The sequence below is a fragment of the Erpetoichthys calabaricus genome, chromosome 1 (assembly GCF_900747795.2).
Source record: "Erpetoichthys calabaricus chromosome 1, fErpCal1.3, whole genome shotgun sequence".
NCBI lineage: Eukaryota > Metazoa > Chordata > Cladistia > Polypteriformes > Polypteridae > Erpetoichthys > Erpetoichthys calabaricus.
This window is the reverse complement of record NC_041394.2, coordinates 89,009,239-89,028,300: the sequence shown is the minus strand read 5'-3', so window position 1 is coordinate 89,028,300 and position 19,062 is coordinate 89,009,239. Positions and strand designations below refer to the sequence as shown.

General features: G+C 38.6%; 1 protein-coding gene across 1 annotated transcript in view; it reads left to right on the top strand.

The window, feature by feature from the left end:
• Positions 1 to 19,062, top strand: part of LOC114653002 (uncharacterized) — a 44,152-nt gene that overhangs the window by 12,531 nt on the left and 12,559 nt on the right. Inside the window, exons 4-8 of the mRNA XM_028803222.2 lie at positions 6,538 to 6,674; positions 9,011 to 9,165; positions 9,739 to 9,927; positions 13,578 to 13,667; positions 18,035 to 18,124. Of these exons, the coding sequence (XP_028659055.2) occupies positions 6,538 to 6,674; positions 9,011 to 9,165; positions 9,739 to 9,927; positions 13,578 to 13,667; positions 18,035 to 18,124 (661 nt within the window). The remainder of the gene's footprint in view (positions 1 to 6,537; positions 6,675 to 9,010; positions 9,166 to 9,738; positions 9,928 to 13,577; positions 13,668 to 18,034; positions 18,125 to 19,062) is intronic.

Below are 19,062 nucleotides of genomic sequence, written 5' to 3'. Positions count from 1 at the left end.
GCTGTGAGGCTGACAGATCAGATAGGTTCAGTTGGGGCAGTGATGCAGTGCTTAATGTAGCTAGGTTGCAGTATGCTGCAGGTACTGCTTTAAAAGAGCATCCTAAACAATTAACAACTCTGTTGAATAAAGGACAGTTAAGCTTATTAACCTCCAACAGCTAACACAGGCCTCTCAATCCATTAGAAGAAATGCTTATCCAGTCCACATCCTCCACTGGGCTCTCATGGGCACGCCGAGACAAAGCATCCGCATCTGTGTTTTGCTTGCCAGGTCGGTATTTGAGGCTGAAATCATAGGGTGATAGAGCTGCCAACCATCGATGCCCTGCAGCATCCAATTTGGCAGATGTCAGTATGTAAGTAAGAGGATTGTTATCTGTTTGTACCTCAAATTTGGCCCCATACAGATAGTCATGGAGCTTTTCCACCACAGCCCATTTTAATGCCAAAAATTCTAATTTGTGTACTGGGTAATTCCTCTCAGTGGGTGTTAGGCTTCTACTAATGAAAGCCACTGGCCGCAAACCCTGCCCCTGGTCTTGATATAGGACACCTCCTAATCCCTCACAGCTTGCATCAATGTGCAACACATAAGGTAGTTGAGGATCCGCAAAAGCCAGTACAGGTGCCTGAGTAAGTTGAGCTTTTAGAATTTCAAAAGCTACTTCACATCTCTCATCCCATCTATCTCCAAATGGCTCAGTAGGCTTAAAGTAGACCCTTTCTGGCTCTTTCTCCTTATGTTTTTCTGCCTTCTTCTTCTTAGGCAAGCAGCCTTGCAGTAATTGGTTCAGTGGGTAAGAAACTTTGGAAAAGTCTTTGACAAACCTCCTGTAGTAACCACAAAAACCCAAGAAGGAGCGCAATTCTGATATAGTCTGGGGTCTGGGCCATGAAATCACTGCTTCTATCTTGGAGGGATCAGTTGAGATTCCATTTTGAGAGACAATATGTCCAACATAGCTGACAGATGTTTGGCAGAACTTGCATTTATCAAGTGATAATTTTAGTCCTTCATTTTTCAGGCGATCCAAAACCTTAAGGAGGCGCTCTTCGTGTTCTTCCAATGTTCGCCCAAACACAATGAGGTCATCCAGATACACCAAAACCTCCAATAAATTCATGTCCCCAACTGTTCTCTCCATAACTCGCTGAAAAGAGGCTGGAGCTCCCGTTATGCCCTGAGACATCCTTTCAAACTGGAAGAACCCAACTGGGCAAATGAAAGCTGTCTTTTCTTTGTCTTTTTCACAGAGAGGAATTTGATAGTATCCGCTTCTAAGATCCAACACACTAAACCACTTGCTTCCACTAAGGCAGGCAAGAGCGTCTTCAATTCTAGGAACAGTGTACTGATCTGGAATTGTACGTCGATTTAGGGTTCTGTAGTCTACACACATCCGTATTTGTCCATTCTTTTTACGCACTACTACTATGGGTGATGCATAAGGGCTCCTGGACTCAGTAATAATACCAGCATCCTTCAGTTTTCCCAAATGCTGTCTTACATCTTCAATATCAGCAGGGGCAAGCCGGCGAGACCTCTCCCGGAAAGGTTTATCTTCAGTTAGCCTGATTTCGTGTTGAGCACTCTTAGCACAGCCCATATCAAATTCATGACAGGAGAAAACATCTTTCCTCTCCAGCAGCTTTTGAGCTAGTCTTTTCTTCCAATCTCCGGGCAGAGAAGAATCACTAAAATCAAAGGAGTCCAAGGTCAACTGATTCTCAGCAGTCATCTCGCCAGGGGAGGAAATATGTGGCACAACCTCTATTGGGAAGATGTGAGCAATTGGCATACCCTGCTTCAAAGTAACAGCCTGATCAGACATATTCCGAACAGTGACTGAGATCCTTCTTGAGTGTTCAACTGGAGTGTTCTGCACTTCTGGCCTCACCATTAATGCCTCAGGAAACCGTGGCTCTTCAGGATGATCCACTAGGAAAGTTTTCCTAAATATTTTGGAATCCCCCTAACTCTTGCCATCTCTCCAGGAGACAATATGACAGGCTTTGGGTGCGAAAACCACACTGTACCTTGGCTTAAATCATCAGTCTGGTCAGCTGTTATCCTCATGACCTTTTCAAATGCGTCTTTCATGATGGGATGAACCACTAAAGTGTTCATGAAATCTTTCCCAACCCTTTGCTTGCATGCCTCAATCAGTTTTTTCACCACGGATGTATTTGTTCCTACTAGAATGGATGCTTCACCCTTCATTACTGGATCCGGACACACCAGCACCAGTGCATCAATGGCCTCAGTTACTCCAGTTACAGATCCTGGAAACTCGAGCCTCAAAGACAAACAACCATCATAAGGGTATTGCTGAGAACTTAAACCCCATATCTCCAAATTTCCAATTTCCATTAAAGGTAGATGCTTAAGGTACCTCTCATAAAAGGATCGATAGAGAAGAGTAACTTGAGACCCACTATCAAGTAAAGCTTTAGCATAAATGCCCTCTATCTGTATAGTAAGGATAGCGCTAGGCCCAAATAGCCCTGATGGAAGCACAGCTGTCTTTTTGTTTAGTTCATTGCACTGGGTGGAACGTGTCTTTTGAGGAGTTTCAGCCCGTTCCTCTACTGAGCCCCGGGGTAGTTTCCCGTCACCCTTCTCATTTTAATGAGTCGTTGATTCACTTTTCTCAAGTTCTCCTCATTTGCACAGTCCCGTTTAAAGTGGCCATCCTCTCCACATTTATAGCAGAAAATGTTTTCTCCACCACCTGCTTTGCTTAGAGCACTTCTCCCTGTAGCGGCAGCTAAGCTATGCATTTTGGGAGTGTCTGATGTCACTGGAGCAACAGCAGCAGACAGTAGACGAGCCATTTCACTTCTCAGTCCCCTAATTTCTTTCTTTAGCAGCTCAACCTCAGAGTCAGCTGAATCTGTTTTGTCAGAGGCCACGGAGGACACAGTTACACTGGCCTGAACAGTACTTCTATTATGAATCATGTTCTCTTCTTCTCTCACTTCTTTTAGAAGTTCAGTGAAAGGAGGTGGTTCACAAAACTTGTGCGTCATTCTCAACCTAAGTGCCACCATGTCATCTGGAAGAGCCCCTCGAATTATTTGCTCAATATGAAGGCGATTCAATTCAGAAGACTTCAGTCCCCCTTTTCGCAGAACACTATGTAGTAGCTTATCTAGCTTGATTATATACACAGAGAGCTTTTCCCCTTTTTCTTGGAAGGTATTTCTGAACTTCACCATCAGATCAGATGCATTCTCTGTAGGACCAAATGCTGTATCTAAAGCCTTCAGGTAGTCACAAGAAGTAGCTGAAGGATTTTCACCCTTCACAAACCTCACAATATCTGCTGCAGGCCCTCTAAGGCATTCCACTAGCCTCTGTTTCTTCACATTGTCAGAACACTGCCATTCTTCGAGAATATGTGTAGTGTGTTCAGCCCATACCTCATAGTCTTCCTCCCCATTTGGTGTAGGAGTCAGTCCAGAAAATGTCCGCAGTTTCCTGTAATTCTGTGCTTCTACTGGTGAGGCAGTTTGGCATTTCTGAACTAGTGAATTAATTGCGCTAACTAACTCAGTGTTAAGTGTGAGAGCTGGGGAAGCTACATTCTGTATGTCAGCTAAAGATTTTCCCTCTTGTTTCAAGAAAGACATAAGCTTAGTATGGAACTCTTCACCTTTACTACTGCCAGATGAAGGGAATGTAGCACTAAGTACTTGAGTGGACCATGGGCCTATTTCATCAGGAATTCCAATAAAAGCTGGGACAGAAATTTCAGAAACCTTTTTAGAAGTCTCTACTAAGACAAATTGCTCCCTACCTGTTTTATCACTGCATCGACCATGCACTTTTGTCTTGCCAGTTCCCTTAACTGTGTCTAGCACCCTATATATAACTGTGTCTGTAATGTCCAGTGGCACATTGCTTAAAACAACAGCATTCTCAAGCACAACATTCTTCTCTTTACACCAAGCAATAATCTCACATACATCCATATTGTACAAACTTCATCAATAAACAAACAAACAAGTTTGGAAATGGAAAAATATATATACAAAATTTCACAGTCGAGCACCAAGTAACTTCAAAAAGGCAGAAAACACATCATGCTATACAGGAACAGTATTTATCACATTAGTGCCCACCAAAACAACCCTTTTTTTTTTTTTTTTTAATAATAATAATAATCCCGGACGAGCCCCCACAAATGTAGCCCTCCCACCAAAAAAAAGACTGGCAAGTTACCTATGACATAGGATGAAATTTCACTGGTGGGATCCACATTAAACAACTCCCAATAAATTTTAATAACCAATGGGTCCAATGAAACAATTATTATTTATAATTGTTACACTATTTCAAAGTAATGATTTGTAAGCACTTCACACAATCATGGGAAAAAAAAACAACAAACAAACAAACAAAAAAAAAAACCATAAAACACATTTATTTAAACACACCGCTTATGGGATATTATCACAGTTCAACTTAACTGAATTTGTCTGAGTTACAGCACAACAAAAGTTCACACCTAGAAATCAACAATAAATATATAGGTGTATATATATATATATATATATATATATATATATATATATATATATATATATATATATATATATATATATATATATATATATATATAAATCGTTGGCGCGCTTAGTTGGAGCTCATACGCAGTACATAACTTCACGTGTACTCACGGTGTCCTTCCAGAACTTTTCCCCGCACTTCTCATTTTCCTCCGTGGTTAAACACAGGAATATCACAGCTCCGTCGGGGATGACACCAGCAGCTTCGTCTTAATGCGGGATTTATTTGCGTTCCCTGATTAGTTGTTGCCTCCTGTGATATTTCTGATACTGCTTATTTTCATTTTCTCCTTCTGGGATAAATCATGTCAGACGTATTTCGTGCCAGCTGTGCCTCTGTGGCGGTCCTCCAAAAAGTCCTTATCACCGAGCTCTGTATCGCTAAAAAAAAAAAACCCCGACTGCGCGGCTGCGTTTTTCTCTTCGACAGGTGAGGCGTCCACCTGCTTGGCGCGCGAGTGACCTTCCCGCTCTCCTGTGGCGGCGAAAGCCACGCGTTCACTTAGCGTCAAGTAAACTCTTCTGAGTTCACTACTATACCCAACTAGGAGGGTGCTACGTATGATTTAACAGAAGGTGGGGTTTTTTGGGATGGTGGGGGGAATTTTCGAATGAATCAGCGCATCCTGCATTGGTAGAGTGTATTCAAGTAGTAGTCATTAAAATGTAAATTTCAAAAAATATCAGATATGAACAGGGATTTAAAGAGTACATAAACACTATAACACTAAATCTATGAAGAGACACCCACCTTCAGAATCGGATTACATTCTTTCTATCGATGATTAGCTTATTTTTTCCCTCAGTTACTGTTACAGTGTATAATTATGCTTTGGCATAAATGCTTTGGAAAATCTGTTAGTTGTTAACTTCTGTGTAACAAGAGCTTAACACAGGCATTGTGTGTGTTACATATCAATAAGTGAATAGAGCTTAACACAAGCTTTGTGTGTGTGTTTCACAGAAATACATGAGTAAGAGATGCACAATTGCAAACCTTAAAGATCCTATTCTATTCTAAGATGTTACTAATAGATCCATTATCTTCTCAACTGGCATGCACCTTGAATTCAAACAAGTACAATTTACAGCAAGAGTAAAATCATAAATTCTTTATGTTTGTTATGTTTATATTATGAATCACTCTCTTTTACTTGACTTGCCAGTTGAAATTTAACTGTCTGCATTTTGTAGAACACTTTGGTATACCCCATGCATTAACGTGTGTTTTTTTTCTCATGAGGAAATATAGTGAACAATATCCAATGCATCCTGTGCTTGTGGTATTCATTATTAAAGGTCAAAGACTGTCATTCAAGATAGCAGGTATTAATAAGCATACTGTACAAATTGCTTTTCTCATGGACAGCTTTATGTCACATTCTCAAAAGGTGACAATTAAAAGTGTACCTGTTCTCAGTGAAATAAAAGGAGAATACAAGTTCTTCTGGTTTGTAATACAATTTGAATTTGAGCAATGCCTGGTCACTTCACCTCTTAGCAGAGTTTTGCTGCAGCATATCTGATTTGGACAACTAGTTCAACACCCAACAGTTTTACAAGTGTAAGAATCACATATGAGTTTTATTTTACAACACTATTGTTATGCTATAACAAAACAAATATCTGCAAATATATTGTACTCTATATTGCATTTTATTTTCTAATTAAAATGTCTCCAAATTGATTCTTTTATAAATTAAATATTAGTTAACTGATTTATAGAAATATTTCAGATGTCGTTAGAAGCCTTGTGCCTATTTATAAAAGAACAATAGTAACTATGAATTTAGCTCAGATCAAAATGTTAGTTGTGTCTGGTGATAGCTATAAAGGTTAAACACTATCTTTCATTGTTTTTTGTGACAAGAAAATTAAAATAAATATTTAAATACAGTCTGCTTACATCTTACCACCTTTTACTTGTCTTGATTACTCTAAAGTATTACTCTTAATTTCATAGATTTGATCTCATCTTCTCTAATTGGCTCTTTATGTACTTGAGTGATACTGAGCTTGAATCTCTAACGCAAAGGATGCTCAGGTGGCTTCAACCAAATGGTTATCTTTTTTTCCGTGAGTCCTGTTTCCATCAATCAGGTACGCATCTACTAACAATACCTATGGAAGGTAATGGCAAATTGTCATCTTTAGTACAGATAAAATGCTCATTTCAACAGGGACTCCATATACTTATAAAATGCGACACTGAAAAGAAGTATAGGCTGGAATAAAAACATTAGGGCAGGGGTGTCCAACTCCGGTACTGGAGGGCCGCAGTGACTGCAGGTTTTCATTCTAACTATCTTCTTAATTAGTTTGTTTTTTGTGGTAATTAATTTCTTTTTCCTTAGTTTTAATTAACTTGACTCAGACCCCTTTTTCCTTAATTAGCAGCCAAACAATAATGAGATACAAAACGAGCCGCCACATAACCTGTGGCCATCACACAGTATCTGAAAATAAAGAAAGAAGAAGGTCTCAGTAAGGTTGATCTGCTCTGGTCAGCAAGACATTTTGGTCTTAGAAAAAACAGAAAATCAACAGTTTTGGAAATGTCTGCTGTGGCAGCAACAAGCCATGGATGTAACTAACGTGTGAACGAGCCCCGGACACAGACATGTTAGTTGCACCACCACACGTTTATTTACAAAAGTCTTGTGCCACACACACAAACAAATCAATCAATCAATCAATCAATCAATCAATCAATCAATCAATCAATCAATCTCTCTCTCTCTCTCTCTCTCTCTCTCTCTCTCTCTCTCTCTCTCTCTCTCTCTCTCTCTCTCCTCACCCAACTCCAGTCCTTAATGAAGGGAGGCGGCTCCTTATATAGGCAGGTGGTTGATGACCACACCCTGCCACCTGCCACACATGTTTAATTAACAACAAGAGTCTGCTTTTAATTAAGAAACTGGTTGGAGTGAAATTGGATGGAGTTTGAAGCCCCAATTTAGCTGATCATCTATTGCAGGGGTCCTGAATCATGGTCCTGTAGGGCTGCAGTGGTTTTCCAGGTTTTCCTTCCAGCCAGTTTCCTAATTAGAGGACAATCCTTGCTGATAATGAAATTTGGTATTTAACTGATTGGCTTGTTAGTGTTTTCATTCATCCAAGAGAAATTTTAATTGCACTGCAGTGTTTCCTTCTCTGAGAACATTATTCATGAGTTTTGTAGACCAGAACAAATTTAAACTTAATTTTTCTGTTCCCCTCTCATTTATTTCTAAACATTTTTTAACACAGATACTTTATGGTGTATATACACAGGTTTAAAAAGGAAGCACGTTAGCTAGAGAGTTGCTGGTTTATTGGTTTTCTGCATTTTATTATTAACTAATGTCTGCTTAAGAAAACAGGCAACAATTAAAACTTAAATGCATCTGCTAAAAACTAAAATAGGCAATTAAGGGTCCTGAATTGTAACAGGTAAGATAACTAAAAGTAAGCCCGAAAAAATTATTGCTTTAGTAGTAAATAAATGGGTTTTAATTAAGAAACTGGTTGAAGTAAAAACCTGCCACCACTGCAGACCTCCAGGACTGTAGTTGAGGACCTCTGATTTACAATGTAACAAAAATTTGTCTTACGTTAAACACCAAGTTTCATTATCAGCAATGACTGTGTTCTAATTAGGAAACTGGCTGGAATGAAAACCTGTAGTCACTGCAGCCCTCCAGGACTGTGATTGAGGACCCCTGATCTATTGGCTTGCTTCTCAACTCATTTCTGTTTGGTTACCATATAATAAAGAAAAGGCATTAATTAGCAGTAAAAACTGGTCACTGATTAAGAAAAAGGGTTAGAATGAAAATCTGAAGCCCTCCAGGACCGGAGTTGGACACCCCTACTTTAAGGGTATGGAGGAAACCAGAGAACTAGAAGGAAAACTTTGTTATTGTAATTTTTTGGACAAGCAATGTCAATTCAAATATTAAGATTATAAAGGTTAAAATTTCGCATAACCTAATTTTTCCATTCACCAGTTTTTAACACATTTGAGAATATTTACAATGAGGTTTCAAATGAAAGTGGCATGACAGTACAGTGGTTAGCACTGCTACCTCACAGATCCTGACACTTAACTTTGAGTCCCATCCTGATCGCTGTCTCTGTGGAGTCTGCATGAAATCTGCCTTGTGTGTGGGATTTCTCTAAGTGCTCTGGTTTTCTCCCACATCTCAAATACATGAATGTTAGGTTGTTTGATGAATGTAAATGAGCTTTTTATGAGAATGAGTGCACGTAAGCATGTGTATTGCAATCAGGCTTCCAGCAACCCTGTTATTCAAATAAGCAGGTTTATAATATGGGGTCATGTTTTAACTTTTATTACAAAGAAAATAAGTAGAATCTTCCTTATTATATGGCACAGAGTGTTAAATAAGTATTTCTCCTGAAACAAAACAGATCCTGTTACTTTTCATTTGTAGGAGATACAAAGAGGAGCTTTAATCCCACAAAATATCGAACTCCAGCAGATTACAATCACTTGCTGATGTCTGTGGTACAGGAATACCCAATGGGTGGAGAACAGTGTTTTGGCTTTGAAATTGCCATGACTAAGTCAGTCCAAACTTATATTAAGGTAAATCAAATGCTGTATATGGTAATGTGTTAAGGAAGGAAAAATCTAAAAACACTTACACCTATATATATCCAGAAAGAACACATTATTGTCTTAAAATACACCAGTTTTGCTCCCATATCACAAAGACATTTGTGTCAGGTAAATCAGTGACTTGAAATTGGCCCTCTATGGGTCTGTGCCTGAGTGGGCATTGTGATTAACTGATGCTCCATAAATATGTGTGCCTTGAAATGCTGGGAAAGGTTCTGTATAGGTAAACTGGGTTAAGCAGATTTGATAGTAGATGGATGAATATTTTTATTGGTTCTCCTTTTTACCTTATTCATCTGAGTTTCAGTTTATGTTAAATAAAGACTGAATATGGATGGATGGATGGATTTTGGTATTTAATTTCTGCACTCTTAATGATAATATTGTTATGAGTATTTTTTATGAATAATTACAATAGAATGCAAAAAGGAAAGGCCTGTGAAAGCAATGTGTTTATAGTACCTTTTCCTAAACATGAAAATTTCCTTATATATGGCACTTTGTTTTGTATATAAGCTGGAAGCCATTTCTCCCTTTTAGATGAAGAAGAACCGGAACCAGTTATGCTGGCTTTTGCAGAAGGTGGAACGCAACCAATCAGCCAATCAAGGATTTGAGACCTTTCAGCAGTTTCTTGACAGCAGGCAATACTCACGGCAAGGCATACTACGATATGAAAAAATTTTTGGTACAGGTTATGTCAGTACAGGTGGACCCCACACCACCAAGGTACAATCTGTTTATTTTCAATGTATCTTATGCAGAATATCTAAACTCTTGTAGATTGGCTGGAACTTTATGTCTAATTCATTTTATAAAAGTTTTCTATAACAAGGTGTTCAAAAGGAGAAAAATCCTCAGTGAAGGAAAATGTCTTTTTAATGTTATTTCTTTTAATATTGTTTCAAAATAACATATAGGTTTTGAGATACCATGCATGATTAATGTGGCATCTTGTCAATTAGCGAATTGAAGTCACACAACTTTTCAAGTGTACAAATGCCATAACTATCACCCAGTCAAAGCCTGAATAATCACTCACACTAAGCTAGAATGGCAAGGAAGTTTGGATTTTCCCTGCTATGCAGGCAGGGTGAAACAACTACTAAGACTTCAGTCCCATGTTCAATAGCAGTGGCTGCTCACCAAGAAGGTAATAATTTATTAATAGAGAATGTAGCATGGCTAACTTCAACAAGCTTGTGCAGAAGAGATGTCTTCGAATCATAATGAAAATGCCAAAAAGACACAAGGACTGAAGGAGTTCTCAGTTAGACAATATGTTATGCTTGCAAGTTATGGGAGATAGGTGGGTGACATGTTAAAGGTGTCCTTGAAGTCAATGCCATTACCATTGATGTACTTCAGTGTTACAAGTGACACCAATGCTTATTTAAATGCAAAACTACATTTGTTTTAGAGGTGTTATGTGGCATTTATAAGATGAAAAGCCTTAGTTGGTAATTATACAGCAGCTTATGATCTCCCAGTAATCTATTATGGTAATAGGACTGCACTTTTACATTTTAATTAGATTTATTTTTGTACAGTGCTCATCACTAAGTATATTTTCACAGAGCTGTAAACAGCCTACAGGTAAAATTTAAATTACAAATTTTACAATTTCTGCGGTGGCCTGGCGCCCTACCTATGGTTTGTTTCCTGCCTTGCGCCCTGTGTTGGCTTGGAGTGGCTCCAGCAGACCCCCATGACCCTGTAGTTAGGATATAGCGGGATGGATAATGGATGGATGGAATTTTACAATTTATTTTTACAAAATACATAATTGAAATACATAAAATTGCAGATATGGTAAATACATAAAATTGCAGATATGGTAAAACACATGATACAACAAAGTAACTTCAAATGTATTACCATAAAGAGATCTTAAAATATAAGACAATTAATATAATTGTTGAAGTATAGCCAATTAACAGTGGATTAGAGGAAAGCATAAACTGTATTCAGGAATGTCCCCTAACAAAATAAACCTATGGGGATCCATGGTCAGTTAAAACACAAAGGTAGACTTGGAGACCTAGACTATGTGACTGCCCATTCTCTCCTTTGATAATGGAAATGTAATTTTTTTCTTTTGCATATCTCTCTAATGATAAAACTATGATTATACAACAGAATAATGAAAGATTTTTGAACTAAACATTTAGCTGTGAGGATTTGTAGGTTTTGTTTTTGGAATTTAAACATTCATCCATTAATTCAATTAAATTCTTTATTTAAAGATAAAATAACATGGAACATAAAAATTGTGTACATTGTGATGGTCACCAGGCATGGGCTTGTGTTTCAGCTAGAATGGTTCAAGGTTCCTTACCTGGCCAAGATGCCAGTTTAATGGAGGGACAGTGGGAGACCAATTGTACAGACTATTTCCTCACCTGACGCAATAAGTGGCAGTCTTCCTAGACTACGGTGCCTGGGAAGTTTAGTTCAGTAGTGCAGCCCTGCAGTGTTCTATGGGTGCCACCAGGGGGAGCTGCAGGGACAAATCGTCCCACCTTAAGAAACATGTGCCTGACCCAGAAATACCTCCTACTTGTGGTAGAATCACACCAGAATTGCTACTGAGTCCTGAATAAAAGATGACGCCCATCCTCATTCAAGCCAGAGTGGGTGGATATGGACAAAGCTTGCCTGGAGGAGTAAAAGGACAGAACAGAAGGAGAAGAGACAGAATAAAATAGGATTTGTGCTTGTGTGATATTTGTTCATCATTTGTGAGGCATCTGTGAAAATAAATCACTGTTTTATCTGATACTTGTGTTGGATTGTCTGATTAGTGTGCTGGAGGGTTTGGGAGCTCATTGGTGCCCCCTAAGGTTCCCAACATACAGTAATGGTGGAAAAGTGGTTGGTACTTTGGTTGAAATTTTTGTCTTGAGTTTAGATGCCAGCCCGGATACTTCTCCTCAAATCTGTTTGGATTTCTGTCCAGGATCTCCATTTTTCTTCCATATAAGTTACAAAGTTCAAGCTGATTGGAGACTCAATATTGGCTTCATCTGAATCAGTTTTACTGTGCCTAATAATGAATAGGTGCCCCATTCAGGACTGGCTTAATTTCCGAAAACTGTATTCAGGAAGCCCAAGGCTATAAAGCAGCTTTAAAACTCTTTCCTAGGGTCACTTCCAGTTAAGCTCCAAAATCACTATGGGGTGCCTACCATTTATTCTAGAAATACCAGCCAAAAGCTCTCTCTAGCAGCTCCTGATGTTTCTACACCATTGAGTCTCTTCAGTTTCACCCAAAGGACCAAATATCCTAGGTATCTTACCAACACACTGTTTTAACAATGGGAAAGCAGAGTCTCGTACATTATTTTTGGGAAACATATTGTCTCTTTTGGTCAAGGGATGTTTCCCCCTCTGGGGATTCCTCCTTGGTCTTTCTAGTGCATTTTCTCATTATTGGTACGACATTGTCCTAAGGCAGGGGTAGGCAACGTCGGTCCTGGTGAGCCGCAGTATGTGCAGGTTTTTATTCCAACCCGGTTCCTTAACGAGAACTCAATTATTGCTGATGAAGCACATATTGCATAAGTGACATTTTGATGCTTCATTTTAGTGGTCTCGCTTGTTAAGGTTCTCCAACCTTAATTGCTTATTTCAATCTTAAACTGCTGCATTCAGTGTTTTAATTGCTCCTTATTAGCAATAAGATGTAAAAGACAAAGCAGCCAGCAGTTCTCCAGCTAGCTTTTTTCCAATTACATCTGTGTGTGTTCATCATGCACTGTTTGATTTAATAAAACACTTAATAGAAAAATGTGACAGACTGAAAATGATCTGTTTTAGGCTTCATATCATTTGGATGATATCCTTGGAAAGGAAAAAAATCTACGATATAAGAGCCTTACATTGCACAGACTAACAAGCCATAAAATTAAATAAGGTCTGAGATTGGCAATGATTGGTTTCTAATTAAGCAATTGGGTTGGAATGAAAACCTGTAGCCACTGCGGCTCACCAGGACCGACGTTGCCTACCCCTGTCCTAAGGAATCATTGCATGATTCCACTAGTGTCTTTCTGAGGCACACAGAGCATTCTGTTCTTTTATGGCCCTGATGATTCCCTGCTCTGGCATTTGTAGTACCTCTCCTGCTGCTGCTATGTCTGTCTCCCTCATGCCATGACCTCTGCCCATCTGGTGATGATCTTGCCCTTGGCATGTTATTGCCAGCCAGGTAGCCCTTCATAGTGTATTAAAAATCTACCTATTGAGAAGTCCAAAACAGTAGTAGTAATATTAGTAGTAGTAGTATGAATTCACTATAAAATATACTAATGTCCTGCAATCAGGTTCCATAAAGTTTAACTGCTTTCTCCTTCTCTTCTAATTTCTGTGCTTTGCAGGAGTTTGTTGATATGTTGAATCTTCAGCCAGGACAGCGAGTGCTTGATGTTGGTTGTGGAATTGGGGGAGGAGATTTTTACATGGCAAAGGTAAATGCATTATAATTACTCTAAAAGTTAAGTGTACACCCATACTTTATATGTCATTCAATATGCATGTCTTGGGAACGTAGCAGGAGTGCATGTTCAAGTTCAAATGTATTGTCATGTTTACAGAGTGCAGTGAAAACCTCCAGAGCCATAATATCATGCAGAGTAGGCCTTATATTGCTTTCATTTGAAACTATTTCTGCACATTCATTTTTCAATATGTAAAAGGCTCATTTTAATAGCTCTGCAGTTTCAGGCAGTGATTAAGCAGTGATTCCCCCACCCCATATTGTTATGGTATTGCATGTGCATATGTATTTTATCATTGTTTTTGAGTGATTAAGTTCCTTATTTTGTATGTTTGTTGTTACGTTTATTATTGTGTTCAGTCCCTTTACATGTTCTTATGTCTCTTGTGTTTTGTGGGTAAATCCCCAAGAGGTGGGGCCACCCTGACATCACCATGTCTGAGCCCTCTCTCTAGCTATTTAGGACAAAGCCGAAGGAGAGCTCAGACTTGGCGCTTTGAAGTCAATTGGAATTATGTTGTTCGTTGTTTCTGGATTTACTGGCTTTTTTGATACTTTTCTGCCTTGTCTTTGGTTTATGATACCTGGATCTTGTATTATACTTATTAGCTGAGTTTACCCTTTTTTGGCATCTCCTTTGTACTTTTCTGCTCTTTTTTTAACACACTTCTCTTAACTTCACCTGTTTGTTGTCTGGTACAAATCTTGTAATTGATATTTAATCCACTTCCTATTGTCCAAATGACTTGAAATTTTGCACACTTACTCATTTCCAATGTCAATACATGAATCAATAATCAGTTTAATCCATGTTAATTAAGAAATGAAATTTTCAGATGAAGAATAGTTAAAGATTTCACCAATAGATGGTGCTAGTAACAGATAGAAATATTAAAGGAAGTGTTAAAATATTGATTACAGAATTATAATAAAACAAACCCAAGACTAAAATGTTGAAAATAATATATATAAAAATACTTTTTTAAAAAACACGCTTATATTAAGTTAAGAAGTGTACTAAAAAGTAAAAAATAAATCTCTCATACATCACTCGTAAAATAAAAGCGTGGGCGCTTTTCATCATTCAATAAAATCTTAGCAAAAGCGCCCATGCTTTTATTTTACGAGTGATGTATGAGAGACTTATTTTTTACTTTTTAGTACACTTTTTAACTTAATATAATCGTGGTTTTTAAAAAGTATTTTTTATATATATATTATTTGTATTTTTGATTTTCTTAAATAACCCTTTTGATCTATAAGGATTCTTTGTTGCCCTTCTATGCACAAGCCAAAGGTTTCAGTCATTCTCCTCTTGTAGGGCTTCTGATCTATTTTTGGGATATTTTAAGTATATTTTTGAGGCTTAAATCCATTTTGACCCTGTAAGGCCTAAGGAAGGTCAATAGAGGTTGAATTAAGCTCATTGGGTTAAAGCCTTTTCCAGGAAGGCATAGGAGGCCTGGCTTGGTCAATGAAGCCTTTTGGGGGCTTCAATCCCCATTCTCGGTATGGTTCTAACTGTAATTAATGACACATATACCTGGTCCACCTGAGTTAGTCCTCCACAGTCAGCCATCTGAAATATGCATAATTTTTTAAAAATTGAATTCAATTTACTGTATCGTCAGTTATTGTATATATATATATATATATATATATATATATATATATATATATATATATATAGTGAAACCTCGAGATACGATCACCTCTGTATACGAGAAATTCAAAATACGAGGAAAGTATGAGCGAAAAATTCAGATCTAAATACGAGCATTGGCTCGCATAACGAGCCACGAGCCAGGCTGTGGGTATAGCTCGCGGCTTAGCGAGGGGGCGTGGTAGCAGTTGCGAGCCGCGATCTGCGGTGTCTGCGTTTCTCACTTAAGTGCACAGGTGGGAAACTGCCCACATCCATGATTGTTCCTGTGGCTGATGGGCTGCAGCTGCCATGTCCTCCCCGCATATATAGAGAAGCGCGAGCCGGTTAAGGGGGAGAAGAAGTAAAAGAAAAGAGAGGAGAGAGAACGGAGGTGGCAGGCAGGCAGGCAGCCAGCAGCAGCAGCAGCAGTAGGAGGAAGTCGGTGCGGGAGAGCGAGCGAGTGAAGGCTCGCGTGTAGCTGAACAGGCGAGCCAAACAGCTGAAGCAGGACGGTGTAGAGAAGGTCAGCTGCATTAAGAGTGTCTCGCCTGTTGCAGAGCCTGCAGGTGAGACGCTAACAGAGAAGAAGCACCGGGGATTGTCATCTGTTTTTTAAAGACTGCATCCTTTTGACGTTTTAACCTCGTGTTAAAGGATTGTTATTCTTGTGTATTTTAAACCTCCACTTCACAACTGTTTTAAGGATTTATTTAAAGATTTATTGAATGCTCTACTGGACTTTGGACACCTGTTTTGATTCTTTTAATAATCAGTTATATTATTTACCGGTGTTATTTATTAAAGGTAGACTACAGTATATATAATTTATCAGTGTTATTTGTTAGGAAAATTGATTTTTATGTTAATATATTTGGGGTGCGGAACGGATTAACTGGATTTCCATTATTTTCAATGGGGAAGTTTGTTCTAGATACGAGAAAATCGCTATACAAGCTCAGTGCTGGAACGAATTAAACTCGTATCTAGAGGTTCCACTATATATATATATATATATATATATATATATATATATATATATATATATATATTGTCAGAAAAACGACCAAAAGACATCGAGAAGGTTTGGGGCAGCCATCCATTTAATTGATTACGGCTGCAAAAGTTGTCAAAAAACAGAGACATGCTCATTCAATCGAGTCCAAAACAGAACTGATCTCCAGGTAGCAAGATGGCAGCTTTAAAGGCCAGTAGCGGAACTGATGTCATCCCGACCGGAACCAGAAGTGACGTCAGTGGCTGCCCCAGAGCCGGGTGGGATTTCCCTAGAATGGTCTGTAAAAGATCGAGAGGGAAAATTAGTGCACTCCGCCACCCCCTGGTCTGGCATGGAACTACCTGTATTTAAGCCCTTTAGCTGCCTCCTAAACACACGTGTGTGACAATATATACAGCATATACTGTATATATATATATATATATATATATATATATATATATATATATGAACACATTATATGATAATAATGTTAAACTTGTTAAACCCAATTAAGGGTCAAAGGATCAAACACACACAATAATATGTATATACATATATTATATGTATATAATACGTATACATATTTAACTGTATATAAACACAGGCACAAATGAACTAAAAATTGTCATCCTTTTAAAATAAAAACATTTCAATGGACATATACAGACATAGAAAAGTGACAAATAAACAAACGCAAGTCTTCATTCTGTCTCAGCCTGTCTAAATGTATTTTTAACTTGTGTTTGTCTGGTGGTCTGTCTTGCCCATTGTACACCATAGTACTACACTAAAGCTAACTCAATATCACATCTTATTTCCCTGCAAACCCAGTTGAGGGTTTGCCCCACTCTCTTCTCCATGCTGTGCTCTATTGCTGTCTGCTAGTAAGGTTCCTTTAAATCACATTCCAGGGTCATTGCCAAGCCACAGAATCACTTCCAACATAAACACCGGCCTTTCAAGCTAAAATTCCAGACCCTGGTATTCCATGTCCGCTCAGTCAGTGGGGCAGCCATAGTGCTTTACAATGTGTTCTGGGGCAGTCTGTCCTATTGCGGCCGAGAGGTACTGCTACCCAAGCCTCCTCCTCTCTCTACAATGAGTTGATCAGCCATTTCTTTCAATAGTTATGTAGCCATCTAACTAGCATTCCTGGGGGAGCATTACATGCTTCCGTCTAGATGCATTTCTCTCTCCCTTCCTCTTTCATCTTTCTCTGTATGTGTTAGATTGTAATGCCCACTAGTGGTCCATGTACTCCTATACTGGTCTAAGCAGAACCTTTCTTGCTACCATATGGGTTTCTATTTTTTTTCTGTTCTCTGTGTTGCCTGCATGGCACTAATGTGCTCTGTACCATCCTAGGTTGTCAATCCCCTTAGCAAATTACTATTATCCATAAGTAGGTAAATGTAATCCTTTATCCATACATTTCCTGAACTTGAATAGTACCCAGTGATGCCTGGTATAGACACCAACACCCCATGACACTTAACTGGGTAAGTGGGATAGAAAATGGATAAAAAGATAAATTAAAAGATGAATGTAATGACACTTTTTACACAAAGAAAACATGTTTATGGTTAGGAACACTAGCACATTCCAGAAAGGTTCGAGTTAGCATTTGATGTTTAGGTCAGTTTTAAGCAGGATTATTAATTTCAGCTTTAATATTCCTACAATTGATTTTATACAGGCATTTAAGGTTGAAGTACTGGGGATGGATCTTTCATCCAATATGGTTGAGATAGCAGTGGAGCGTGCCTTACAAGAAAGCATACCTTTGGTAAGCATTCATCTTTTTTGTTTTTTTATTGAACTTTTGGCCATGAATAGACATGGTATGTATCCAAACATCAACTTTCTCACTTATTCAGTCTAATTCAAAATGCTTGTAATCAGAATGTAACAACAAATGCAAGACAAAAAGTGGCATCAGTGAGCTTCAGGACGGACCCCAACACAACCACACCCACACTTAATTCATTATGCATGTCTTGGGAATGTAGCAGGTGTACATGTTCATTTTCAAATTTATTGTCATGTGTACAGAGTGCAGTAAAAACCTCCAGAGCAATAATAAACATGCTGTAGTCAAATATGGCCCTTACCTTGAAATCTATGGATTCTGAATTTTCCAGAAGCGATAGAACACATTATTTCAAATTTACTTGGATTGCTTTGCAATGATTTACACTGCAGGTCTTTGTGACTCTCATTCATCAGTCACCTTTAATAAGCATACCACAGCTACACCTCCATGGTCAATGTTGAGGCTTCTTCCATTATTGTTCTTGGCACTTTCTAGATTCTACTTGTGCTTCATGAGTAAGGCTTGCATTAGGTATTGAGAAACATAATGCTTACCAGTGTACTGAATTTTACCTGTTTGTTTTCAGCCATGTCCCAAGTGCTTTCATCAGATTCATCTACCTTACTAACCTTTTGTTGTCATCCTTATACAATACAATACAGTTTATTTTTGTATAGCCCAAAATCACACCGGAAGTGCCGCAATGGGCTTTAACAGGCCCTGCCTCTTGCCAGCCCCCCAGCCTTGACTCTCTAAGAAGACAAGGAAAAACTCCCATAAAAACCTACTAGGGAAAAATGGAAGAAACCTTGGGAAAGGCAGTTCAAAGAGAGACCCCTTTCAAGGTAGGTTGGGCGTGCAGTGGGTGTCAAAAGAAGGGGGTCAATACAATACAATACACAGAACAGAAC